At 41.4% G+C, this 27,548-nt stretch overlaps 1 protein-coding gene and 1 long non-coding RNA gene across 28 annotated transcripts in view; one reads left to right on the forward strand and one right to left on the reverse strand.

The window, feature by feature from the left end:
* Window positions 1–5,009: 5,009 nt before the first annotated feature.
* Window positions 5,010–13,203, reverse strand: LOC145422006 (uncharacterized). The gene is made up of 3 exons (XR_013903372.1): window positions 13,075–13,203; window positions 5,894–5,951; window positions 5,010–5,571 (listed from the first exon to the last, which is right to left on the reverse strand). It is a non-coding gene; the product is annotated as an uncharacterized LOC145422006 (long non-coding RNA).
* Window positions 12,698–27,548, forward strand: part of mbnl1 (muscleblind-like splicing regulator 1) — a 41,379-nt gene continuing 26,528 nt past the window's right edge. For 24 of the 27 annotated variants that reach the window (XM_026150846.2, XM_080293091.1, XM_080293094.1 and 21 more), the window contains exons 1-2: window positions 18,107–18,346; window positions 25,059–26,087. In XM_026150846.2, the coding sequence (XP_026006631.1) occupies window positions 25,914–26,087 (174 nt within the window). In that variant the 5' untranslated portion in view covers window positions 18,107–18,346; window positions 25,059–25,913. Of the gene's footprint in view, window positions 12,916–16,746; window positions 17,168–18,106; window positions 18,347–25,058; window positions 26,088–27,548 lie in introns of those variants that run through there. The other 3 variants (XM_026150847.2, XM_080293104.1, XM_026150845.2) reach the window with 2 other exon arrangements.

The following is a 27,548-nucleotide window of genomic DNA, read 5'->3' on the forward strand; positions in this document are numbered from 1 at the left end:
TATCCAGTAAATGCTACCATGGTACTAAAATACCTAACAGTAAATGTACTGATTTACACAACAATGGGCATAAGGGGCTTCTTTCAAAGTAAAATCTCAGGTAAATGTCATTTTATATATTATGCTTTGTATGTTGTTTAATATATTTCTTTGCAAACAAGAGGAATTTCAATAGACTTCAGTATATTTACAGTTGAAACCAGACATTTACATACACCTTTGGGGAAATAAACATAAAGCATTTTTTTTTACTGTTGAACATCAAGTAAACTTTTTTGTTTTAGATAAATAAATATTGAAATATCTTTTAAATTAATTAAACGTCAGAATAAAGAGAGAGAGAGCTGTCTATTTTTTTTTTACCACTTTCATCAAATTTAGGAGTATATATACACTAAGTTTATTGTGTCTTTAAAAAATAAGAAAACTCCAGATGATTCCATTCTGAGCTTAAGAAGCTTCTGATAGGTTAGCAGAGTCCATGAAAAATAAACATTTAGTCTGATTTGATGTTTTACAATTTAAAAAGTGATTGTGTTTATATCTGAAGAGTTTGTAAATATCTGGTTTCAACTGTGTATTTGATGATGGTGGTGTTTGTCTTGATTGTCAGCACAGAGAGGGAGATGGAGAGGAGAATGAGGACAGAAGAGAAATGGAACAAGAGCCAGGTGAGACAGACATGTTAGTCAAATGGTTGTTTGCCAAAATTCATTAGAACATGTATCTAGTACCTAGTGTATCTTTTTGGAATACTTGAATAATATTGACCCTGAAAGTGTCATTGATAGGTTCGTTCAGTGCTACTATATTTTGATTCTGGTTCTGTCTTGGTTAAGTCCTGAAGTAGTCCTGATTTTGAACTGTTGTAGTCCTGTTTTAATTCCAGGTCAGTTCTGGATCTTGAATTGGGGTTTAGCAACTCCACAGCAACTCCACCCCCCAGCCTCCCACCCCCCTTCCAATCCCACATGCATACCACCCTTTAGGGCTAAACTCTGGGTGTATAAAATGTCTGGCTCCGCCTCTGGTTTGACTATGCTCAGTCTCAGCGTTGCTTCTTTCCGGTCCCTCCCTCACTCTTTGAGATGCCCATGGTCAAATATCGATGATTGACCCGCAGCTGGAAGACTGAATATCGCCTCACTGTCATGACGACACTTTCTGAAAGAGAAAATGAAATTCAACAACACAGAGATAAGAGCACTACGGAAGAGGATTAGGGCCACTGGGGAAAAAGGCGGTAACATCTTTTTTTCTTCCAGAATTCTGAGGAAAAAAAGTCAGAATTCTTACTTTTTCCCCAGAATTCTGGAAAAGAAAAGAAAGACATTACTGCTCTTTTCCCCAGTGGCCCTAATCCTCTTCCGTAGAGCACTGTTTCAATGTCTGAGGAAATAAATAAATAAACCTATTCACCTCTATAGTGCTGTGAAGAAGTATTATTCCCCTTTCTAATTTTCTGTCATCAAATAAAGTTAGACAAAGGTAACCCGTGTAATTTTCAAAGAATGCAAATTTTCAATTTTCATGATTTTATTTATTAAGAATAAAGCATTATCCAAAACTACCTGGAGTGAAGTAGGCTAAAAGATTTCAAAAAGCAACACAACCGCCACAATCTAAAGAAATTTAAGAACAACTGAGAAACCAAGTCACTGACATCTGTCAGTTTGGAAATGGTTAAAAAGCCATTTCTAAGGCCTGGGGACTCACAGTGAGAGCCATAATCCACCAATGGAGAAAAACTTGGTACACAGGGGATCCTTCCCAGGAGTGTCCATCCTACCAAAATTACTACAAGAGCGCATCAACGACTCCTCCAGGAGTTCACAAACAATCCCAACAGCATCTAAAGGACCTGCAGGCCTTGCTTGCAAAAAATGGCAGCCGTGGGAGTTCCAAGGAAAAAAACACTGCTGAGTGAGGAGCACAAACACTCGTCTCACATTTGCCAAAAAAACATCTTCATGATCCCCAAAATTTGTCTGTGGACTGATGATACAAAAGTTGAACTTTTGGAAGGTTTGAGTTTGATTACATCTGGTGTAAAACTAACACAGCATTTCATAAAAAGAACATCATAACAACAGTCCAATTGATGGTGGTAGTGTGATGGTCTTGGGCTGCCTTGCTTCCTCGGGACTTGGACGAATTGATGAATTCTGCTCTCTACCAGAAAATCCAGAAAGAGAACGTCCGACCATCAGTTTATGCCCTGAAGTTCAAAAACACTTTGGTTATGCAGAAGGGCAATGATCTGAAACACAGCAGCAAGTCCACCTCTGAATGGCTCAAACAAACAATATGAAGGTTTTGGAGTGGCTTAGACTTTAATCAGGCTGAAATGCTTTGACTTGACCTCAAATAGGCCATCCATGCTTGAAAACCCTTCAGTGTGGCTCTATTAAATTCTGCAAAGAAGAATGGTCAAAACTCTTCCATGGCCACAGTTACCTCAAACAGTTACCTCAAACTCTTGATTCCAGTTCCTGCTGCCAAGGGTGGCACAACCAGTTATTAGTCTTGGGAGTCATTTTTTTCTCATAGGGCCCTTAATTAATAAAATCATCATCAAAAAATGCATTTTGTATTTGCTTGGGTTTACTTGGGTTACCTTTGTCTAATATTAAAATTGCTTTGGTTTGAAACATTTAATCATGACAACGATGCAATAAACTGAGAAATCAGGAAGGGGCCACATGTTTTTACACAGCACTGAAAGTCCAAATCAAGTCTGTAGTGAAAACTACATCTATTATCCCCTAAAATGATACTATGAGCTTATCTTAGAGAGCCGTAAAGAGACAAAAACATCTCACGAGCACACATTTTATAGTAAAATCACTCTATTTTTGGACTACCTAATATCACAAAGTAATAATGATATGAGTGTACCTCTGCATTCTGCTGCCATGATGGGAACTGATGCATTCTTTCTGAGATTACTTCCAGCTTTCCTCTTCAGGCCCATGTTTTCCAGCTCCAGCTTTCTGATATCTGCTTGCATGGCGCTGATCACCTGGATAATTCTCCTTTTGCTGTCCATGGTGCTGACCGCAGTCTTTTCCACCCTGTCTGCTTCTCTCTTGAAGGTACTCAGCCCACCTATAGACACACGTTCTATTCCCACAAATATGCTTTCATTTAAGGCTCATTACACAGCTCTCCTTTGGGTCAACAAAGATATAAGCAGCCAATCAGCAGCAGCAATCTAGTCTGTCATCAGACTGTTGGTGGTGGGGTCACCTGGGGTGAGTGCTATTTTCTTCTTAGTGACCTGATGCCTACCACTTTCCCTCCTCCTGTTAAATATTCATCTGCTCTGTCAATGTAAAGGAACAATTGGTGCTTGGGAGAGGCTTGCCTGTGGTCTAACTGTCTGTCAAGAAGATACAGTGAACCTGTTCCCCATGAACTTAGTCTACCTCTCAACATGGTGCAAATTCATATAGACTGAGGAATAAATTATTAAACTTATGGTTTACACTTTTTTTGTGTCTTAACTTTAATAATTATTTTCTGCCCCAAAAGCCTGGACTGGATTATGTGGCAATAGTAGTAATAATTTATTATAACATCAAAATGGCCATCTATGCCCCTTTGCTGATGCTTTCTAAATCATTATGGCTTGCAGAGGTAGTGCAAGTGAAATCACAGAGCTCTGAAAATTGCCTTCATTCATAAAAGAGTGAAAATATATGAAGTGCATTCGCAGATGACTTCTGCTTGTATCCATGAGCTTACAAATGTAAAGATTGATACAATATTTATTGTACAAATGCACCAAATGTGCAAAATTAAAAGGAAAAAATATGTTTAAGAGGGCTAGCCTGGGTTTTATGCTGCTTTGCTGCTCTCTAGTGTCCAGTAGTCCAATAGCATCATGCTTACAAAATAACCTGCATAACACTGACCTCTTTGGTAGAAACTAGTATCTCATATATCTGACCACAGCAAATAATGCTGCTTTAGATTTTCTCATAAGTCTTTTGTAAGCTGAACCCAGCACACTTCAAGTGTAAGCAGGTGCTGCGAAACATGCCAGCTGCTGTGCATCTAACTGAAAATTACACATCATGAGGATGTTACTTCATGATGTCCTCGTGATGTGTGATATTGGAGGTAAGACTCAACAACAATGGCAGATATGAAACTGCACACAGACCTCTGCCTCAATATTAAGCTGTCTGTTTGTTTGTTTTCACACCGCACTACATAATCTAAGTTCCTCCCAGTGTGGTGTGTGAGCTGTTTGTGTGCTGATAACAACCCAACAGATAAGCCCTATGTGCTGCTGACACACTGATACCCTTCAGGTGATTGTGTAAGTGAAGACTGAGTGCAAGACAGCTGTGTCACAACATGGGTTGTGTTTTAACTCTTGGTTGTATACAGAAGAAGGAAAAATCATTTAAAAAAAGAATATTTACTATACATTCCCAAATGTCCAGCAGGTGGCGTGCACTCTAATTTTTGTGACACAAAACTGGGGCTAATGTTGTGAAGCTTCATGTGCAAGCACATGATATCCTCCATCAGCAGCAGGGTAAGCCCAGAGCCCTCTAATAGTAAGAGTCGCAGAGGCAGAGAGGGTTCAGAATGCAGCAAATGCATTGATCTGCAGTAGTTTTTATACCACAGTAAAGTGCATGTGGTTAAGTCTTTGTGTACTCCTCTACCTTTCTGACAATTTTTGAGCTTGTTAATGTGTTTTTAACATTATATGCTAACCAACAGCAGCCACAGTTTAACATTTATTGTTAGGTTTTAGTGAACTTGGGTAAACATTTCAAAATCAGTTGTTTTCTACCTGTCAGGGTTTCTTCATTGTGGCTTCAGTAATGCCACAATAAATTCATACTGCAAATAATCTTAATGGCAGAATGAGACTGACGGGTGACTTTCAATGATAGCATGAGAATAACTGTGTTTGCTTTGGAAATATTTTGGTCTCCAGAGCTTAAAATATTCAAATTCAAAACAAACATCTAGTCCAACTTTCTGTGTGACAGAGACAGGAATTTATATATCTTGCATGTGGACAACAATGCTACTCAACACTTCACATCTACACAGGGCAGATTGCATTAAAACACTCATTATTGTGTATCATGTCTCATAGAGCATGTTTTTTTTCACAGGCATTATAAGACTTTTGCTATTATAAGACACTTTAGTGGGATTAATACATATTCATATTTTTAAAACATGTTTTATCTGCTGTTGTGTGCTGTGCTGCATGGGGACGCTGCACTCACTCAGAAATAAAAGCATACGTGTACATTCATCCCACTGACACCAAGAGGAGAAAAATAGTTGGCTCACTTTAAAAGAACAATGACAATGACTGTAACTATGGATTAAAACATCAACATATACACAAATGCAATCATATTCAAGAACACATTTGCACATTTTTTTATCTTACAAAGTCCAGACCACTGTAAAGGGTAATGTTTAGGTCATTAAAAATTAATAAGTGTAAATCTTGGAAAAACTCAGGGAGATGAATCTCCAGGTTAGGGTGCTGTTTCACTGCAGGGAGTCTTCAGACCTGTGGTTCGTGTGCTGAGAGAGTGTTAACAGAGAGAAAAAAGCAGAAAATGTACATACTTTTTAGACGAGTCAATGCATGATGGCATGCGATGTAGTTGTTATAAATAAAATTTTAGAAATGAATTAGCTGTTGATGTTAAACAAAGTGTGACTAGTGTCGTTAGTTATGAATTCATGGATTTGTATTGACAGTTTACACTAATACTAAAATACAGGATCGGTATGACAACACACACAGAATTCAGTTCTATAAAAATGCATATATTTATTAGATTCTCTATTTAGCCTTATTTGATTATTTTTTTCAGAGCTGGTTTCCATATTTTAAATTTACCTTGTTTTTTTTTCGGTCTGATTTGTTTCCTTTTCCTTCCCTCTGATTTTACCATCTGCTGAGATGCAACATTATACACAGTGTGACAGTCAACAGAACCATAAGCCTAAAAACAGTATTTATGAGACTGCTACAATATGCAAATATACTCTTTATTTTTAGCCATGTTTCAGAAAATAGCTAGCTGTTTCCCTGATTATTGTACAATTATTATTTTATTACTCTGAATCTATACATTCGTTAAAACAGACCAGACAACAATAAGCAATAATGTTATTTTCGCACTGACATTCACACCTATCGGTAATTTAAAATTACCAATTGACCTAACCCCATTATCTGCATGTCTTTGGACTGTGGGAGGAAGCTGGAGTGCCGGAGAGAACCCACGCAAACTCCACACAGAAAAACCCTGGCCAGGCAGTGGAATCAAACCCACCAACTTCTTGCTGAGTTTGAGTCCAGGCCTTACCTAGCGTGCTAATCGTCACGCGCCACATTATGTTATATCACAATATAGTAATATTAATTAATATTTAATATAATATTTAGTTATTTAGTTGTGTGTGTGGGGGGGTATAATATATAAAACATAATTTTGAATTCATTAGGCTACTTGTTCTTGGTTGATATTGTGTGTTTGCTAGCTTAAGCTGGCATATCTACAAATTTATTGGTGGATAATCAATTAACATGTTTCAATGCACACGTTAATTGATTACCCAACAACTTCACAAACTTCTGTGCAGCTAAAAACCTAGTTCCAGGAACTATTTCTGCAAAATAAAATAAAATAAAATAAAATGGTCCATTGGAGTGAACGGAGATGATGCGACTTTTACTAACCGAGGGCTCTGGGTAAGCCCAAAGGGCGACGGTATAAAGTAGAGGTAATTGATTTTTTTTTCTTTGCAAGTGATTACAGAAGCAGAATTTAATACGTGGCTTTTGCAGCCCTTTCATCACTGCTCGTTGCTTTGCAAATTTGACACCAGAGGGTCGGGACAAATGCAGCTCCCTTCAGAATACCGCACTCATCATTTTAGCCAAGTTGCTGTTGACCTGGTGCCAGCACTACAAAACAGGACAAGTAATTTAATTTGTCACCACCGCTGACCTTGAAGCAGGGAATGTAGGCTACCAGAATCCCAATAGGGAGGCTTCAAGAAAATGTCCTGGGAGCTCGGAGAGAGAGAGAGAGTGGGTCGGACTGTTCTGCTTGAAGCATCACACTCGTTCCCTCATGTCTAAAGGAATACATTTGTCCTTCAGGTATGCATGCACAGATTAATGAAGGTCTAATTCTGTTTTAAAGGTACTGGGGCGCTGTCTCTAAGGGCAGAGGTGATCAAATTACCCATGATTTAATTTGAGGTTTAACATCAGATCTTTAAGAGTATAGCAACACAACACTTCAGTCTTTGAACTGAAGTATTCTGTGCTCTGTGTCTAGCTATTTTTGTGGCATAAAATCTGAAAAATGACAAGTATGCAGTGCTTGTCCTTCGTCAAAAATGTTCCTCCTTAAAGTGAAAAAAAAAAATACTGTAGCCAGGGAGTAAACACCATCATAGCAACAGATAACACGACTGCCAGAAAGCATACCGTCAGCAGGCAGTACCACCGTAATCCAAGTCAAGATGTCCACCTGCATGAACTTAATAGCGTCATTACTCGGGAGATACATTACACTGAAGTGTCATTTCCCTGTGCAAGAGGCTCTAAATCAAGGAGGGCATGAGAAATGTAGGGTGCATCGGCTTTTATTATGTGATGCATGCCAAGTTCTCTGATGCCTCTGTCTTTCATGTTTACATACCTCACAAAGTGTTGAGGCAGTATTTCATTTGATTGGCTTAAACACATTTAAAGGGTTGTTTCAGAAGGCCTCGCAGTAAATTAAAAAAAAAAAGAGGCAGAGAAACTGCTCGGTCATTGTGTTTCTGTGCAGCTGTTTTGTCTCTTTGAGCTGTCGCCACAGTTACCACGATGATATGACACTGATAGGTTAGATAAATTCTCAGATCCCCAAGTGTTCTGTTACTTTATTACACATTAGTAAGGTCCCGAGGGAGAGCGCATTCCCAATCCTATCTCTCATCACCCAGAAGCAACAAATGTACTAATGACCTCTTGCAGCCGTGTGATGTGACGTGATGCGATCTGATGGTAACTGCAGCCCTATCGAGCTGACATCTTATATCACCCTGGTCAGAATTTAATATTGGTCGTAAAGTCTAAATATAAGGCTTCAGCGACTAAGTTGTTTAACATAGAGCTGCTCTAACTGTCTGGCAAAAACACACACGCAGGGGTAAGAAGGCTTGAAGGTGGCGTGTTTACTGCTTGCCGAGATGTTCTGCTTTTGAGATTATTATGATGCGTGTGAAATGTTGCAGCAACTTCGACCAAGCTGTTTAAAAGAAGCTTTTAAGCAGCGTCCTCCTTTTCCAGCATGCCAGTGTTTCAAATAGAGACCTGTAGGTTTTCCAGCCATTTGGCACGGTCTTTAATGACATAGCTCATAGCCACAGTCCCATTTAGCAGCCTTCATTATGACTCACTAATCATAGGCTACATTTGTTTTTCTTTTTCTCTCTTCTCTTTCTCTCTACCTCTTTCTTTCTGAAAACTTTTAGGCCTCTGCCTTCCTTTTACCATTCTGTTTATCTTCATCTTAGCGAGATGAATCCAGTAAGGACGCCAGAGCTGCTACTGGAGAAAGTGTTTGTTGACTTTTCGGCACAGACTGGTGCTCTGTAGGGGAGCAGTCTGTTATTTATGGCTCAGGGCCTCATGTGATTGGCTGAAGAGAGATGTAATTATGTCTGGCGCTTTTTAGAATTGCAATAGGTGCCGTGTTGAGTTCACTGGTTGCTAGGTTACTAAGTGAAAGGATTTGTACTGTATAGAAAAATTTCTTTTTCATATAGCCTTTGCTTGCTGGTCAGTGACTGTTCTTACCCTCGGCCCATTGATGCAATTCTTACTGAGTAACTCATTGTGGCTAATTGTAGATGTGCCCAGATAGTGTGTGGATGTTATCTATGTCCTGTTAGGGATTAATTCAGAATTTTGTACAAAACAAGGTGAGCAAATGTTATTCCTTCATCAGTTACCTTTGAACTATTTTGAACAAGAGGAATGGAAACAGCAGCCAAAGCCAGTTTCAGTTCTAAAGATGCCTGACTGGTATTTTAAGACAGGCTTGAAATGAAGAGAAAATATTTGGTGTGCAGTCGTTGTCAGGGTGAAAGTACTTTTGAGCTGATAGGAAGTAACACAAATATTCAGCAATGAAGGTATGCAGAAGACCATCTCTGAATGCACAAAATGGACTACAGCAGCAGAAGACCACATCGATTACTGCTTCTGTCAGCTAAGAACAGGAAACTGAGGCTATAACTTGCTCACCAAAACTGAACAAAAAAAGATTGGAGAAATGTTGGTGTGTGAGAGCTTATATGAGGGGTTTTTTCTGTTATCAGAATTTGGTTTGGTCTGTTAGTGACATTTCATCCTTCACATAGATAGTGTTAGTAGGAAAGGAAGTTTTAAATAGCTGCAATGATGTCCAGTGAATTGCTTACATGCAGAGGAGAAATATGAGATAAACAAGTCTCAACGACTGCTTTAATAGCCGGTGAGGAGACCGACTCAGAGTCAGACACAAGCAGAAATGATTGGATATTACTTTCAAAATTATAGTATTCAACTCCAGTGAGGGAAGATTAATTCAATTAACAGTTGTCCATAACACAAGAGACGTGCATAATTATCTTCATAAAAACAGTCAGTGATGGGGCCTTTATCTCCTCATTATGTAGGGGTGGTCAGACGGGAACCTTGAATAGGCTGATGGGATTATGTCAGCTTGAATTGGTCTCTGTTGAGGTTATTACACATGCATGCAGTGAAACGGAAGCCAAGTGTTTGTCTGCTCACTATAGGTGGTGGGAACTGAAGACGATACTTGAGCACACCACCATACATAATCCTATTGTGTGCTCCATACCATGGCTTATGTGATCACTGTCTTCAAGAATACATGTGTAGTTATATAAACACAGAGATGCGAAAGCAGTTGGGGCTCAGTGAGTAATCCTCGTCTAATCCATTTATTTTAAATACATGGGCTGTCATGGTTATTAAGTAGTGATGTGTCTATCATTTTCGTGTGTGCACATAGTTGCAACACTGCCTTCGACGTATCTCACACCCCGGTTCCAAAGCAAAAGCTTTGAATGCCAGTGCAAATTTGCATTTCTTTCAGTCATGGGTTTATTTAGTCCACACAAATTGGAAAATACTTATGAACTGAAAAAGAAAATGTTTTCCTGGGTCTCACCAGAGTTGAAGCCAAGTATCTTCCCCTTTTCTCTCTGTCACATGAATATCAGCCAGATCACGATGGGGGGAAAAACAACACTTCCAGGCCTGCAGCATCTAGTTATCTACTTTCTGTGTAGGCTGGAGTTATTAAAGATTGCATGACACAGTGTCTGGACCCGGCTGAGTGGATAGTGTAAGTATAGACGCTGATTAGTTCTCTCTTCTCACCTAATTACTGGTGTGATCCTATTGCAAGCTGTTGTGATCATCGTGTCAAAGTCAGTTACAAAGTCAAGTTGTCCGTGTATCTAATGAAAGCAGTGTAAAGATAAGATGGTTGTAAAAGTGTCTAAACTGGCTTGTTAAATAAACTTTGAGTTGGAGTAATTCAAGTAGGTGGTTTGTTAAAATATTTACGCAGTTCTGTCTGTGATGCTTTATGATGTTCAGATCTAGACAGCCATTTAAATGGCACATCTGTATAACAAATTTTGACTGTCACCCCTTCGCTTCTTTCTCTCTCTCTCTCTCCCTCTCTCACTCTTTCCAGCTCCTTAGTTTAGTTAGGTATGCAGTAGTGCCACTTGCAGACGGCAGTGTCCTGGTAGCCCTAAAAAGGGAAGGAGTCTCACTCTTACTCCTGGCAGCTCGTGGAGGAGCGAAGGCTAAATTAGGCCTGGTTTCATTGACTTCCAGTCCACCGACTCACAGCAGCCCTTCAGCCCAGCCCAGTGGTGATCAGTGCTTCTGATCCTTCCTCAGAGCTTTCCCTGACACTGTCTGGGTAACTGAAGTCAGATAGAGAAGTGAGAAATCTGAATACAACAGAAACATTCACAGTTTGTGAGGCTTTTTATTTTAACATCTCTATATCATCATAGTCATGCTGCTTACCAACCATGTAGTAACAGCCTAAAATGACCCTTTTTGATTTTATAAACCTTTATGCCTTATAAAAGCATCTTATCCTCTTAATTTCACAATATTAAGGTTTTGTTTAGAGCCATAAAAGTTGAAGTTCAATATATTATGACTAAATCATGTTGCAAAGCAACCACCTAGCAATGGATTTTAAGGACCTATTTTTAGCGTATAAACAACATCAACAGCCCATGTTTTGTTTTTTTCTCTCTGTGCCATTAAGTGTTACTGGGACATGGGCACGTACCAGTTATTACTGTGTACGTTCTTCTGATTATTTTTGTAAGAATTACTTTGAGAGTCATAGGATGTATTTCAAATTTTGTCATAAGTATGATGATTGTGAACCTGAGGGTGGATAGACACACTTGTTTAATACTAGCAGGTTATCCTAAAGTCTACTAGCTGTTAGCTGGCTGTACAATTACATGTTTCAGTATGCTACAGCTGAATAATTCAGGCCTGGAAGTCTCTTCATGTGAGCCATATTCAAATTGAAATTAGATTGTGAACTTTATCGAGATTGAGATTTAAAAAGTTGAACATATGAAGGTGTTTTCATTTATGGCACACAAAGCCATAAAGGATCTTTGAAATTCTTGCTAAAGAACACCATATATCACTTTTAAATGCTTTGCGGCTCTTTTTACTGTATTGAAAGAGTAGCTTCAAGCAGAGCACAAGCAACGGTAGCACTTTAACAGTGAAGCTAGAACTGCAAATTTTGAAAAGTACTGAAATGAGACAAAGAATGGAAACTGCACTGACCTTATTTTATAGGACTAAATCCTATTTATAATATATATAATTCATGTAATATTGCTAAGTTACATGCAGTCACACTCTGCTGTGAAAGATAAAGCTGTAGCTACTCAGTTGTGTATTTTTGCTGATAAAATGCTTGTTGTTTGTCTCCTACCCTCCTCTGCTCTTTCTCCTGCACTGAGCTGTCCTGTGTGATTGACCGCGTCTCTTTCTCTGTGCTGGCAGTCGGAAACAGGTGCTGAGTGCTGCTGAGTGTTGCTGCGTGTGTGGGCCCCAGGGGCCTGGTTCAACATTCCACTGATAGTTTGATAGACATGGGCTTTCGGGTGGAAGAGGAAGGGCCTGCAACAACCTCGCAGAAGAGGAATCAATGGTGCTCTGTTATGATATACGTGTTTTTAAGGGGATGAGGTCATATTGTCGAGCTGAAACCCCCGTTTCCTTTTGAAGTCAGTCTCACGAACAGCCTCTTCAACACTCCACTTCCTGATTTGTAAAGTCATCTAACTTATCTCTTAGTCTGCAAACTATAATGTCTCAATCAGTTCCTTTTTTCGCACCTTTTCAAGCATTTGTACATGTCATTGCGGATATATACTGTACAATATATGTTGCACAGTGTGTTGACACGTAGTTTTGCAAATGGGCGAAAAGAGGAAGTTACAGAAAGGGGATACAGAGAGAGGCGGGGAGAATAACAAAGCGACCATATTTGGCAAAAGTAGATAATGCAAGCAGAAGATGCAAATGAGATAAAGAGTGGTTGTCATGGAGACTTGATGTTGCGCAGTGATGGTTCGCTGTAAACCTGACCACATTTGTGGTATAGCCGTTGCCAAGCAGAAGGTGCTATTATGAGAGTGAGAGAGAGATCAGAGTTAGAGAAGTAGAGGAAGAGAGAACTGAAGATGTTAGTAAATCCCACAATGCATTGCAGCAGCATGACCTATGCTGAAGTGGCTTTGTCGGTCCCAGAGGCACATCAGCGTTAGACAAACACGCAGGTAAGCTCTCTGTCTGTAAGTTTTCCCTGCAGAATTGATATGATTAGGTTATTTTAACCGGTTCTAAGTGAAATTTGTTTGTAATTTCTATTTAATACTTCCAATTGGTTTGGTTGGTATTTTTAAAAAAATATTTAAACAGCAAGCTGATTGACTTACTTTCTTTTCTGCTTCACAAAGAAGGAAATGTCAGTCTCCGTTTGATGTTAACATGCAATATTTTGTTCTTTGTTCATTTGTCAAATTTGTCTCTTCAGTGGGGTGCGTGTTGAGGGTTTTAAATGGAAGGAGACTTTATATGATAAACACAGCAATACATACCCATAGGCTACATTTAGAAAATTAGATAAAAGCTAAAATGAAAAGGGCCTCTTTGCAGAGGGTGTTTCCATTCGTTTGCTCCAAGATAAGCTTAAAGCCTGAGCTCTGCACACACATACATGTGCACTGTGGTGTCAGATAGGGACAAGACAGCGTGCTATTTCCTCTCTGTGTATTTCAAAACTGACAGCTTGAATTGCACCTGCTTCCCCCACCATGTCAAAATGGAAAGAAGTTAAGAGAAAACCACAAAGTATGCAGTAGGGAAATATGACTGCAAATTTTCACAAGAGGAGGACTCTTTGTTTTGCTTTTTCTCTGTTAAGTTGTTTAAAGTGTAGAAGTTACCTCAAGGGGGTATTTTTGCTTTGTCATTCTGCAGCCTCCAATATATACTCTTGTGAAATCGCTAATGTTAAATGCGATTTCCTGGGGTTTTTTTTGTCTTTCTTAAAGACTTTATACGATTGAGTGTAATTGTTTTTTTCTGCAGTTCTTTTTCAAGGGGGGGAGGACTAAGGAATAAATGAGCTATTTGAGTTTGGCATATAGAAGCTCTGGAACATTTCCACAGAGGAGTGAGAGTTCACATCAGCCAGATACTGTCATTTACAGACAGCTGAGAAATAGCAGAGTGCTGAGATGATAGGGATGCTTAAGGTGGAAAGCTGAGTTCATCAGGGAGGAAGGAAAGGAAATAAAATGTTAGCCATTATGTTTTTTTATGTGACAGAGACAGAAGGGCCATCAAGAAAAGACTGTGTTAGCGTTGAATTGAACTGAATTTTGAAATATTAGGAATATTTTATTATCTTCTTTTCTACTTCAGTAAATGAGGAAGATATGCAAAAGACCGATTTCTTTTCATATATTTATAAATACAAATACACATAAACTGATGTGGCAAAGGGAATTCCCAGGCATTACTTAGGCTACTTTAGAGACTTCCCTAACCGTACAGAACCACAGAAGAAACTATACAAGTGTTTTTACAGGCTGAGTATACTCCCCATGAGTAACTTGATGAACTTAGAGTGTAAAAGTGGTGGAATTCCCCTTCAAGCACATTGAATACACTCTCTCAAGCGTGTGCGCACACACACACACACACACACACACACACACACACACACACACACACACACACACACACACACACACACACACACACACACCTCTTCCTGTTTTCGGTTTGTACCATAAGTATGTGTGTTAACAGTTTGCTCGACCTCAGTGTGTTTATTCCTGTTGCTTTTTGCGCATCCTTTCGCAGCTCTACAGCTTCACTGATCTAGAGAGCACAACATCTCTGTGAGATACGAGGCATGTGCAGAAAGAAGGCAAATCATTTGGCCGGTGTGACACGAAAAGAAATATGAACTATAAAAGTAGAAGTAAGCTCCTGTTGTGCACTCGATCAGAATGAAACTTGTCAGAAGCAATGAGCGAACATTTGGTAACCGCACAATTTGGCTCTGCACTCGTACTTGAAGTTGGTGAGAGGAGTATGATCGAGGGGATTATTACGAATTGACAAGCACTTATAAAGCCTTTAAGGCAAGTTTAGGGGAATTAAGATGCATTCATAAGTGAGATAAAGCTATGAAAAGACAGATTTAGCGATATCATAAAGAAGAGAAATATGAAAAGGATGCACACAGTGTACACTGAACTGCAGTAGAAGAGGGGAAATTCCACATTAGTGTCTGAGTTTCGCAGAGAGCCCAGATCTTTGGAGGCGTTGCTAATATGTCTCCTATTGAGCCAGATCATCAATCACTGTGTTTCTTTATTATGGGTCAACGAAAGCTCAGTGCCGTCAAACAGATTGGCCTTCTAATCTAAAAGACAACAAGTCTAGCAGGGTTGTTTCCATGCTTGGAAATAGATCCTTCCTTCACTAATGAATGACTGCTGGAAATAGATCAAGGCATGCACGTTACTGTTGTAGTTAATAACGCCACTGTCGATCAGAACTTGCATTAATGCTTTCAGTTCTTTTGTCTGCGGTGCGCACTGTGTTTTTGCTCTCTCTGAGTTTACCAACACATTGCAGAAGTGTTTATATGGCTATAGGTAAAGGGTTAGCCGTGCTGCAGGGGCTCAGCCACAGATTGTCACCCTGGGTTTACAGTGCTGCTGTGTAAATTGGAGATGACTTATCACCAGCTTTGTATTAAACAGAGCTGTGCAGCCATTGAAACAAGTCCAGCAAGATAGCAAGGCTAGGAACAGAGAGACAGTGGAGGTGTGACAGTTTTACATAGGAGAGGCAATGGTTTAAGCAGTCTTTCATGTACGTATAGGCAAATACGCCAAAGAAAGAATGGACCCTTACATCTCCAAGTGAATATGTGTGAGCTCAGTTAATTTACGTTCAGCGCTATGCAGCATTAACATGCTTTGTATATGAAAACACATTGCAAAGATATTTTGGATATAGGGATGCATTTTCCCGGTGATGGCAATCAAATGAAAGTGAGTCACAGACAATATGCACGAACTGGTCGCAAAACTTGGCGTCAGCACACGCTCGAACTTTGCAAGGATTCCTGCAGACGCCAGGGCCACTATCTCCATAGCTACCGGATATTGCAGAATCGGGTCCAAATCAAATTCTTGGAGGCTTCTATTGGATGCATGGGTTGCAGCAGCAGAAGCCTGGTGTCAACAACAATACAGGCGAGTTGGCAGGAACAGCCGCCTCTGTGTTTTCTGAGTTAGCCTTTTTCTTAATATGTTGCTGACCTGCAACCAAACTGCCCTGGTCTGCATCTTTTTTTTAAAGAAGTAATTTTAAAACTATAACCACTTATTGCAGTTTCACTTTGTAGTGCTTTTATAATGTGGGCAGGAGCTAGTGTGAGCTAAGGGTTGCATGCCAAGGACGGAAAGCAGTATGAAAGTGAGAGAGAGGATCTGGACAGAAGCCAGGCCAAATCTGATGCAAAAACCCATCATAACTGTTGGGTCTTTCCATAACTGTTTCCTCCACACCCCATATTCTATTCATTCTTTCCAATTGCCATTTATTCCTTTTCTTCCTGACCTCATTAAGACCCTTCCTTCACCCATTCTTTTCCTTTCTGGTTGTATTTAACATCACTCTCATGACTTTTACTTCTAAAGTCCTCGCTGTGCATGACCTTTCCTCACTGGTATGTTTATCCTGTTACTAATGTTCATCTTTTCTTGTTGCTGGGTTTTCCCAATCTTTCCTACCTGCCTCTTCCCTCTCTCCTACCTCAGCCTCACTGAATAGGCAAGGACAGTGCTGCTGTAACTGAGCCAGCACTTCCTGGTGTTTTTGGAGGGGGGGCGTGGCCAGCTTCAGTGGGAAAGAAAAGGAGGGAGAGGGAACTGCAGGATCTGTATGCCCAGTGCAGTCCGGTCTCCCTCCCTCCTCCTCTTCGTCGTCATCCTCCTCCTCCTCCACAGCTGTTGCCACTGCCGCCCAGTGAGCACTACTTTCCTGCAGCAGACAGATGATCCAGAGGCAGGGGAGTCAGTAAAGACACAGCCCAGCCCCGTCTCAGCACAGCTCTGCACAACCCAGCTTAGCCACTTGGAGAGGCAGGGGAGGGGAGACACTAGCGCACACAGCCAACGCTGCAACGCATACACACACAACCGCACAGACAAACACTCCTCCTCTCTCTCTCTTGCTTTCTCCCTATCCGCTCTCCCTCACTCTGGGTGCTCGGCTCCGCGCACAGCTCCTTTACTCATTCGCTGCTGATTCACTCGCTCACTCGCTTGCCTCCTCTTCTGCCAGTCGCTCTGCCTTGCTGTGTTCTGCCTGCCTGCCTGAGAATGGTCCAGCCGGTGCCTGGGGGTCTGCTGTCGCGGCCTGTCTGAATACACGCATAAACATACAGAGCCAGTCGACACGCGGAAGCACGCACACACAAACTGGAGGGCAATGTGAGAGGTAAGAGCTTGGTTCATAACCCTCCTCCCTGCCTCACTGGTTTATCTAGATCTTTCCTCCTGTGTGTGTGTGTGTGTGTGTGTGTGTGTGTGTGTGTGTGTGTGTGTGTGTGTGTGTGTGTGTGTGTGTGTGTGTGTGTGTGTGTGTGTGTGTGTGTGCTGCCTTTACTTTCCAAAGTAGGCACTTGTGCAATGGAGAATAGGTAGAGATGTGGAGATTGCTTGCCTTGGTGTCTGCTCTCTCTGTGTGTGTGTGTAGGTGTGTGTGTACCACATGGCTAACTTCCATTTGTTATGGCTTGTTGTGTGTGTGTGTGTGTGTGTGTGTGTGTGTGTGTGTGTGTGTATCTGTGTGTGTATTTATATATGTGTGTGTGTGTGTGTATATATATATATATATATATATATATATATATATATATATATATATATATATATATATATAGAGAGAGAGAGAGAGAGAGAGAGAGAGAGAGAGAGAGAGAGAGGCACGCACACATTTAGACACATTCTTGGCTCACACCAGACAGTCACACAATAGCTCGTTCCTGAGGGTAGCGCTAGTTAGCAAGAAAATTTGCTTGTGTGTGTGTTTAGAGGGCCGTGGTTGTTCCAGGAAGCAGTGGAGAGGATCAATAGATCGCCCACTCAGCTTTCATTCCCTCTGCCTGACTCAACATAGGACATGTTTGGAGTTATCCTTCAGGGCTTGGTTAACAGGGAGAATGGTATCATTTGACTCTCCTATACGTCTTCCCTCTTTCTTGCTGTGTCAGCCCAAAGCGAAAGCATGGATCTACCACATGTGTGTTTCCTTAACATGAGTGACCTGTGTAAGGCAAACTCCCGCCCCGCCGTATGTAAATTATGTGTGACATGTGAAGCTGGTGCTACCTTATATGGCAAGCAGTATTTCAGTACGTTAGAATGTTTGCCAAGCATTTCGGGTCGCGGGAGGAGAGAGTGTGTGAGGGGGTGACTCTGTCTGTGGGAGTGTGTGTGTGTGTCTCTAAGTAAGTGTTTGCATGCGTCTGACAGAGGGGGGAGTAACCGAGAGAGAGAGAGAGGAAGAAAGTTGCAAAGAGAAGGGAAGAGGGGAAAGAAGGACAGAGAAACATGGGAGAAGGAGACCGCGTAAATGGAGAAGGTTTTACTTGTTGATCTTTAAACGGGAGTGAAAGTAAGTCGACTTAAGAGTTTACTTTGTTTGGGTGACTTGCAGTGTACTGTAATACCTTTTTTCCAAGCGATTACAGACCAGGCTGGTTTGTCCGTGTAGATCAGACTGGTTTATAAGGAACGAAAAGCATTTTAATTCATACAATAATATCTTTTAGCACCAATTATATTAATTTCGCTGTTTGTTTGTTGCTTTAAAACAATTTGTGAACAGCAGCTGGTCACGATTTTATTTCTAAAAGTATCTGACGCCTTCATTCCTTCTCCTCCCGTCTTTGTCCTTCTCCTCATGATCTCTGAGTATACCCTCGGTGGCTTGTTGGTGGTTGGTGCAATGATGAGGAATGTTGTTGTTGTGACTTAGAGGGATTCATGGTGGCTCAGACAGTAGCACACACACCCAAGTATGTGCACACATGTGAGCAGTCGCAGCAAAGACAGATGTGTGGCAGATTACTTAGTAGAGACTTTGGAAAAATCTCCACAATAGGTGCACTGCAGGTAGACTGTTAATTTCTGTCTGGCTAAAGAACGTGTCACTGTGATTATGGCAGATAAGGAAGTCGTAAGATCATGTTGCTCTCTCGGCGTCGAGTCGCATACGTGCATACATTCAGGTGCAAATTACTCTGCATTTATATGTGCTTCCTATCATTTAGAATCTGCCCTACAGAAAGGATTATGTGCCTGGCTGATTGTGCGCTGACAGGTTAAGCCTTTATTACACGAGGGCTTCTCTGTATGCTTCTGGTGATACAACCACATTTCATCCTCTCTGAGGAAGTTTGACACAGTTTTGCCCGAGCATGACACACTTTAAGCTAAGCTAAAAATAAGAAATGCCCTTAGCAAAGTAATACACCAGTAATAAATGAGGTTTTAACCTGACTTGATACATGTTTCTTCCTGTTCTTATTTTCAGGCTTCTGTTTTAGACATCACACGATAGCAGCAGTGCCCATTTTATCAGAGCTACACAGCAGCGCTAATATGTGGGGTGACTGATGTGTCAAAGCTGCTGTTTGTGCTGCCAGTAATAAGGGTCTAGATATTTCATTATTGTTCTGTCCGGAGGTACACATGTCAACACAAGCTTCTACTTGTTTCTCTTGACAGCCATGACTTCTTAGGCCTCTTCATCTCCGACAGCGTGTCAGATGGCTGTAACATTTATAACGCTGCCGTCCCACTAGTCTGATTCTGTCGCTCGGGCTTTTTCTAGCAACCTTTGCCTCAGTCTAGCAGAGAAGGGGCCCCAATAATATTCGGTCAATGCAAGCATGAGACATTGCATGACGTGGTCACTGGTGATTAGGGCAGAAGATAAAATTGGTGACTGGTAATGTGTCTTTGCATAAAATACACAGATAACGCAGCCAAATATAGGTGCTTAGCGTGGGATTAGTAGTGGAACACATGATTAGATGCCTTAGTGTTTGTCCAGGAATGAAAATTTTGTTCTGCAAATATTTAAATGAAAAATATAGCAGACAGTTGCAGAGTTGTGACCTTAAAAGGAAATAATGAGGAGAGAAATTTCAGACTGACAGTTTGTGCTACTTTGCAGGGGGAAAAAAGATTTAGCAATATTGCTGTGGTCTTATTGGGCAAAATCACACAGTCACGGCAACGCTTCCTGATCATCGGCTGAAACAAATTAAAGTATGCATTTTTTTGTTGTAGGTGTAATGCACCTAGGTTAAGCAGTGCTTTTGTATAATTTGGGGATTCAGTAACTTCTTAAATAGGGTCTTATTAAGTAGTGAGTAAGGGTATAAGTTCAAAATATCCTGGATTTTACACTTTCTGAACACCTAGAGGAATCAACACTGCAGTTCTAAAGGATATTTTTCCATATACCCACCCAGAATCTTCCACGATTGCTCAGTCAGATTGAGATCCGGTGACTGCAAAGGTCAGAGCATATGATTCTCTTGTTTTGAAACTTGTGAATTGTTCACTTGTTATCTTACTTTACTTTTGGCTATTTGCAATCGTCTTAGTGCGTTTCAGTAGAAATTAGCCCCTGTCTCTCTGTGTACTGATACAGACGACATAAACGCGAGCCAGCGAGCCACTCTATAAACCATAAGGCCCGCCATTATCCTCACTGTCTGTTGATTTCACAACATCCTTACACACACATGTGCACACAAAGATGCAGTGTTGCCCACAATCAGATATTCACCACAGTTTAAGAATGCCCAGTGTCGAGTCGGATAGAGGTTTGTGTGTTTACACAGGTTCTCGCTTATGTATGTTGTCAGCGTGTGTGTGTGTTTAGCGCTGTCCATGTGTGCCACACAAGAGCTCTCATTGTCTCCAGAGGTTTGCTCCTCTAGAGAATCAATAGGCATTGTTAGTTTTGCGTTTCTAGCCAAAGAGTTACTTTCAGGAAACCTTAATCAAATACATAACTTGATGCGACTAATAAATAAGACAAGTTAATGACTTTATGATGAGGACGAGCATGCCAATGAAGTTGATAAGAGTAACAGATGTGGCACAGCTCAGAACAGCAATGTTATATTTGCACAGCTCTCTGTCCATGTGATCTGTACTCACATTAAACCAAACTAATAAATGAAGTGTAAGTAAATAGTGTGTCCTGTATACACTTGCACGAATTTTTTTGGATACCTTACTGAATGCAGTCTCTCAACCAACTGAGATCTGAGCAGCATCATTTAGCCTCTACATTTGTGCATCAATGCAGAAAAGATAAAGAAAGTATCAATATGTGTCCAGATATGCACCGGTGTGTAAGTGTGTGTAAAGGTCAACGAGGGCAGTATTGGAATGCTAGCTTCTGAGCAGCAAGTCCAGAGGTGTTGTGTTTCGTACAGCGTGATGACCTGTATCAGCACACTGTCACCCTGACACCACCTCTGGCAAAATGCTGAAACCACTCCCTGCGCTGAACAGCAGCGAACCAAAAGGGATGACTGCGTCTTTCTCCGCTGTCACAGTCGAAAATAGAAGCTCCGCCTCGAAGCTGTGGTTTGCTAATTAGGTAGCCATACCAGATGGTGCAATATAACCAGTAGCATACGTGCATTTTCTTGAGATTAATCTCTGTTAATACTGCGCTAGTTATTCCATTTTATGCGTCTATGCAATAAAGAGCCTTAAGTATTTCGTGGCCATGAAGTCAAGCCACGTTTATCTAAACTAATAATGTGTCGCTCATTTTTTCAGGAAGTCTTATCATAACTGTGAGCCACACCTTATTTCTTGTTTTCTCGGCCCTGCTGAGTTTTCCAGTTGCAATAAGGACTCCAAAATCCCAAAACCAGCTGCCAGATTAGCATGTGTCTTTGGTAGATTCCACTTTTCAGTCAGCTGAGGCATGTTTTCATGCACGACTGCCATTCAGCACCATTCACCATGCACATCAGTGTCAGGTTTTATGATTTGTAGGGGCTTTCGGCGTAGGGTGAATATTGACAGTTTGTTCTGTTTTTTCATAGCGAGAACAGATTTGTTTCATGGCTCAAAAGGAAGAGAAAGTAAAAGATGTGGAGGCTTGATTTTCAAAACTGTTTATGCCATAAAAGTGTATGCTGTTGTCACAGGACCGATTCTTCTTCCGCTTCCTCTTCTTGTCGGCCCATAGTCTTACTACCACGTGTCCTAAAAGAGCGATAGGAAGAATGTCTTGCTTGCGCTCTCTCGCTGTCTCCCCTTCCACCACTCTGATCGACCTTGCACCAGCTTACAAGACCTTGGAGTCTAAGGGGCGGCTGCCGAGGATGCTGAACGAGAACATAGGCCAGATAATCACACCGAGGGCACGAAGGCAGAGACGTGGGTGGAGTTGAGGTGGCTGAAACAATAGGAAGGAAATCACAGATCCACCTGTTCAAATTATATTACTGTTAGAAATTTTGTGGAAAGAGCAGAGAAGAAGATAATGTTAAACACTCGCTGATTTGAAATGGATACTCGAAGAGCACTGACAGTTAAAGTGGAATTAGATAGAGGGAGTGGCACACCAACAGAAAAAAACTGTAGAGATGAGGAAATCAATAAGGGAAGGAGGCCCTTGTCCAGACATGATGGATCATAATGAGGATTCATTATTACTCTGGCTCGTCTTACACCATATTACATTGTTTCTCCCTCATAGCTGTGTTCTCATCTGACCAAAACCACAGAAACTGATTAGGCAAGCCGACAGACTCAGGGGGCTGTCAGCTTTTAATGCATCAAGTCGTCACACCCTCGCATTTGATTGAAGACAGTTCCAGGTGCCTTTAGTTAAAAAAAAAAAAAGAATTAGATGTCTCTGTTCCACCTCATTAGTGTCCAGACAACATGGTTCAGCTGAACCCCACAAAGTGTACTTGGTAGTAAAAGTGTGTCACTAAATGCCTCATCAGACTCAATTGTAATAGGTACATGTAAGGTCAACATTTAGTGATAATAACAGACCATTCATGAACACACATAAAGATTACTCTCGACTGACTTGACATTTATGTAGCAGTGTGCGCAAGTTGATGAATGACTTCACGTGAATAGAGTTCATGGGAACAGAAATGTGGCCCGAGTCACACAAACAAAAGTATGACATGCAGCATGCTGGAAGAGTTGCACTCTGACGAAGATATTCAATCTAAGTTCTGTTACTCAAAAATGTTTTTTGGCATAAAAGAGTTTTTAAACCGGCAGGAAAACTATTGCTTCTTGCGCAACATTTGCTAAGATAAGAGAGGTGTGCAGATCGATCCAAATATCGTTAGTATTCATACCAACGCTGGTGTTGGTATCAGAGTGATACTTTGTTTCTAACCTCTCAATATGTAGCCCACTGAATTGTGTCACATCACATTTAAACAACAGAAGTTGATCCAAAGTGCTTCAGATACAGGCACATTTACATTCCAGGTCTAAAGAAAAATAGTTTTAAAATAGATGAAAAAGCTGAAAAGTGTGCTTTGTTGTATCAACTAATTACTGTGGAAAGTAAAAAATCATAACGATTTAGGGGTCATTAAAATATGCTGAAATTATTAAAATATGAATAGATGATGATTCAGCTCATAAATCACAACACACTGCTTTCCACTACATAAACTCCCGCTATAGGTTATCGTTACTGGTATCGGCAATACTGGCCATGTATATGTATTCCTTTGGTATCGGAATCGATCCAAAAACTGACACAGCACTAGTTATAGTGAAGAGACAGATGTTTTATGTTTGTGTTTCATTGGAAAGTTAATTTATTTTGATCTCCATATAACGCGTGATATGAAAGATAATTGTCTGGGTATGTGTGTAGTCGTCGAGTATGGTCGTTGCAGGATTTGCGTTCCGAATACACGCCAAAGGTCATTTCTAATGCTACATTGCTACATTTGCTATCATAAGGGTCATCCAAGGTGAAACTGAAATGTTTTGTCATTCTCTCTCTCTCTCTTTCTCTAAATACACTGTTTATCTATGTTGCTGGCTCATCATGGGCTGCGCTGCGCTGCTGTGCTGCAGGGCTCTGATATAGTGCGTTGCAGTGTTGTAAAGTTAGCAGTGGTTGGTTGGTGGCATTGCTGAGGGTGCACATGCTTTTCTGGGGAAAGCGATTTCACTACACAGGGTGTGGTGACTTACTCTGGCTTAGCGATAAGGGCAGGATGGGCCCCTGGGATCCCAATCATGCAGATTCCCCCAACAGACCCCATACAATGGATTCACCAAAAATAGAAACCACTGGCAGCAATGCAAAATTTAAACAAACAATCAAAACAAACGCAAAGCAAAAAACGACTCATTTAAATGTATAAACTCATTTAAAAGTGATAAATGGGAAAATTCTGACAGTGAAATAATAACCAGGCTGTTTCATTCAATCGTGTTCTGCACAATTACTGCGTGCGAGCTTGCATTTGTGCGAGACCTTTGCAATATGCATTGCCTTACTGCAACGGTGGTATTTCCTATTTAAAAATAAAACGACATTATCTCTGGAGTCCATGAATTTTATTGTTTTGATAAGGAAACAGGTTATCTTGTGAGGCAGAAACAGTTCAGCCTGTGTGTCTTTCAACAGCAAGCGGGCAGGTCAGCCTCCTGTTCGCTCCTCCCCCTTGCTCTCACCTGGCGCTCGGCCCAGAATGTTGCTGCAACTCCGCAAGCTCTCATTGGCCACCGCTCTCACAAGGCTTCGCAAGAAAGGAAATGACTAAACTCTTCTCCCTCATGCCCAGCCTCAACTTCCCCCTTGCTTTCACTCTCTTCCTTTCTTTCACCTCTAAACACATTTGCAATGGCCGGCTTTGCTGTACTGGACTGTAAGTGATACGGGATTTGATGTGCTTTTCTCTGCGTTGTCCAGATGATGTGGAAAGTTGTGAATGGCTGCTTTGTGCATTTCTCTCTCTATGTGTGTGTGTCTGTTTGTGCGTAGCATGGCCTGATGAAGGTGTGCTTGCACTATGTGTGTTTAGAGCGCAGAGCGGGTGAAAGTTTTATTTGTTTTCGCTGACACCCCTGCATTTCTGAGATTTTTACATATTCTTCACTCCCACAGCTGCATAGCTCAGCAGTGTCACGACTTTAAAAATCCTGCAGGTCAGAATCTTCTCTGAAAGACACACGAGCGGGAAAACAAACATGATAGTTGTTATCTTCTTTTTGTTAACGTGTTGTATATAGACTAATCTTTCGTTCCTTTTTTCCCCTTTCTTCTATCTCTCTCTTTATCTCCCCAGAGGAAGTGCCTTCCCTGATGTCTGCTGCAGCTTTGACCTGCTTCTACAGCTGAAGCTCCACCCTCCCCCCTGCCTCGCTCGCTTGCTGCCACAGCAACACGAGTACAAGGACAGCAGCCACACCCTCCTCGCAGCCTTCGCTCCGACCCCATCCACTGTACCATCATCATCCACTCCACGCAGCCTGACTCCAAACTCCGCTCTCCTCACTGTAAGACGGCCCTGCTGCCAGCAACTATCCACCAGCTGACCAGCCTTACCACAGCAGCCCAACACACCACCAGGCCCACACAGCATCACCTTGCCTTTCACCTTCGCCTTCAACGCTCTAAAGCCTCCACTTAGTCCTCAGTGTCCTTAACCTTCTTGTAGCAGGCTACACCTAGACTGTCACCTTTGTTGCCTGCTTCACTGCACCTAACCAGAGGGCTCTCAGTTCAGCTGTCACCTTCGCCTGGGAATGTTATAGATGACGCAGTTCAGTAAGCAATAACAAGTGAGAGAGAGAAGTCTAACCAAGAGAGGCAGCTTGACTGTTAAGCTAAGTAGTCTCCCCTGGATATAATAACTCTATCAGCCGCTGTCTGATCAAGAATAGGACCTGCTTACATCCACAGCCATCCTGCAACATTTTACTTTGGAGAAGGAGCCCAGTCAATCAGTAGGAACTTTTCTTTTTGAGTGTTTCATTTCATCTTCACAGACAAGTATCCCAGACAGTGACAACACTGATAAGTAAACAGAAAAAGAAAAAGATTGTGGATAACAACACTATAGGTACTTAATTTGAACAGATTTCGAAGAGTTTTCGAACAGATCTCCGCTCGGAATACTTTTTTCTGCCGGCGTCTTGAGATGGCAATGAACATAACACACATCCGTGACACAAAGTGGCTGACACTGGAAGTATGTCGGGAGTTCCAGAGGGGCACCTGCTCACGCTCCGACCAGGAGTGCAAGTTCGCTCACCCAGCCAAGAGCTGCCAGGTGGACAACGGACGGGTCATCGCTTGCTTCGACTCGCTCAAGGTAAGAAAGGAGAAGTGGCGAGCAGGAAATCTGGAGTCGATAAAGAGATACAGATAAGAGACTGAGCACATTCGGTCTGACAGGCAGTTTGAGGGAATTTATGGTGTTGCAAACTGGAAATAACAAACTGGAGTGCACCATCTGGCCACAGCATGTGCTCTCCTTGGTCCGACCTATTTCTGGTCAGGTGACTGGAACATGTGATGAAGGGTGCAGAATGGAGGGGGGTGGGTGTTTTGGCGGTGGGGTTAGGTGAGGCAGTTCGGCATATTTAACACAGAGCTGTGGAATTTTCTGGCGCAGTCCGAAATGTTTTGAGTAGTGTTTACTTCCAAATGGAATTCATTCAAGAATCGGCTGCTTTTCCGACTGATTACACTGCACATAAACACAGTTGCATGAATTTACTACAATAGCGCAGTTATTCTGGAAGTGATCATGTTTGCTGTGGGGCAGTGTTTGAATAGAAAAGCAGACAAACAGTCTGATGAATAGCCAGATGTACAAACTCATACGGATGCCCTAAGCAAAGCTCAGCTGCTAGAAACGAACAAGGCGATAGCGTCATCATGTAGCTCTCATTCGCTGAAACCACTTCCTGTTCAGAGGCCTAAGGGCAGTTATAAGGGGTTTGTGTGTGTTTCTATATGTGTATCTGCTTTAGAGCAGAGTTGGGGAACTGTATGCAGTAATTTTCCATTTTTAGGCAGCAGCAGGAAAGCAAACACCTCTTTTTTTCTCTCTCTCACTCTCGTCGATTCTCTCGCTCTTTCACAATGACTCTTTTTATCGGAGCACAAGATCTCTGGAGATGGGTGGACCTCAACCCAAAGTTTCCAGCATTGACTTGGCACTGTATGTTTTTCGTGTTTGTATTGTCCAGCAGATACTGGTGACTCGTGGTCATTGACTGCATGTGAGCAGGGTTAGGATGAGGACAGCGTGTGCGCAGTGCAACTCAGGGGAAGAGTTCTTACAGCCAGATGTGGACAAAAGAACATTGTCAGGCCCAAGCTGACTGTTCAGCAGCTTCTTCACCTGTGCACATGAAAATTACAAGAAAAGTTTAATATATTTTCACAGCTTAATCTCCTGAAATCTTCTCAAAACACTGCAACTTTGCAAAAGTGGGACATAAGGCACTCATAATACTCATAAGCAGTTTAGTTTACTCAGCCTCACATAGTTAAAATATTGTGTTGCCAGATGTCAGAAAATAATTTGGATTAACATTTTAAAATAGCCAAAACAAAAAAAGGTGGCATCCAGTTATATTCAAGTTTTAGCAAACTGAAGACCTGCTGCAGCAGCATAACTGCTACAGACATAACACAACGTTACCTACATGTCACAGACTCCTGAGTTCAGTGTTACCCACTGCGAGAGGATATTGACTGAGAGAGCAGTGGTGCTTTTATCTGCAGGCGGATGTTTAAATTGTCACACTGAGGTAGAGGTTGC

The sequence above is a fragment of the Astatotilapia calliptera genome, chromosome 18 (genome assembly GCF_964374335.1).
Source record: "Astatotilapia calliptera chromosome 18, fAstCal68.1, whole genome shotgun sequence".
NCBI classification, from domain to species: domain Eukaryota; kingdom Metazoa; phylum Chordata; class Actinopteri; order Cichliformes; family Cichlidae; genus Astatotilapia; species Astatotilapia calliptera.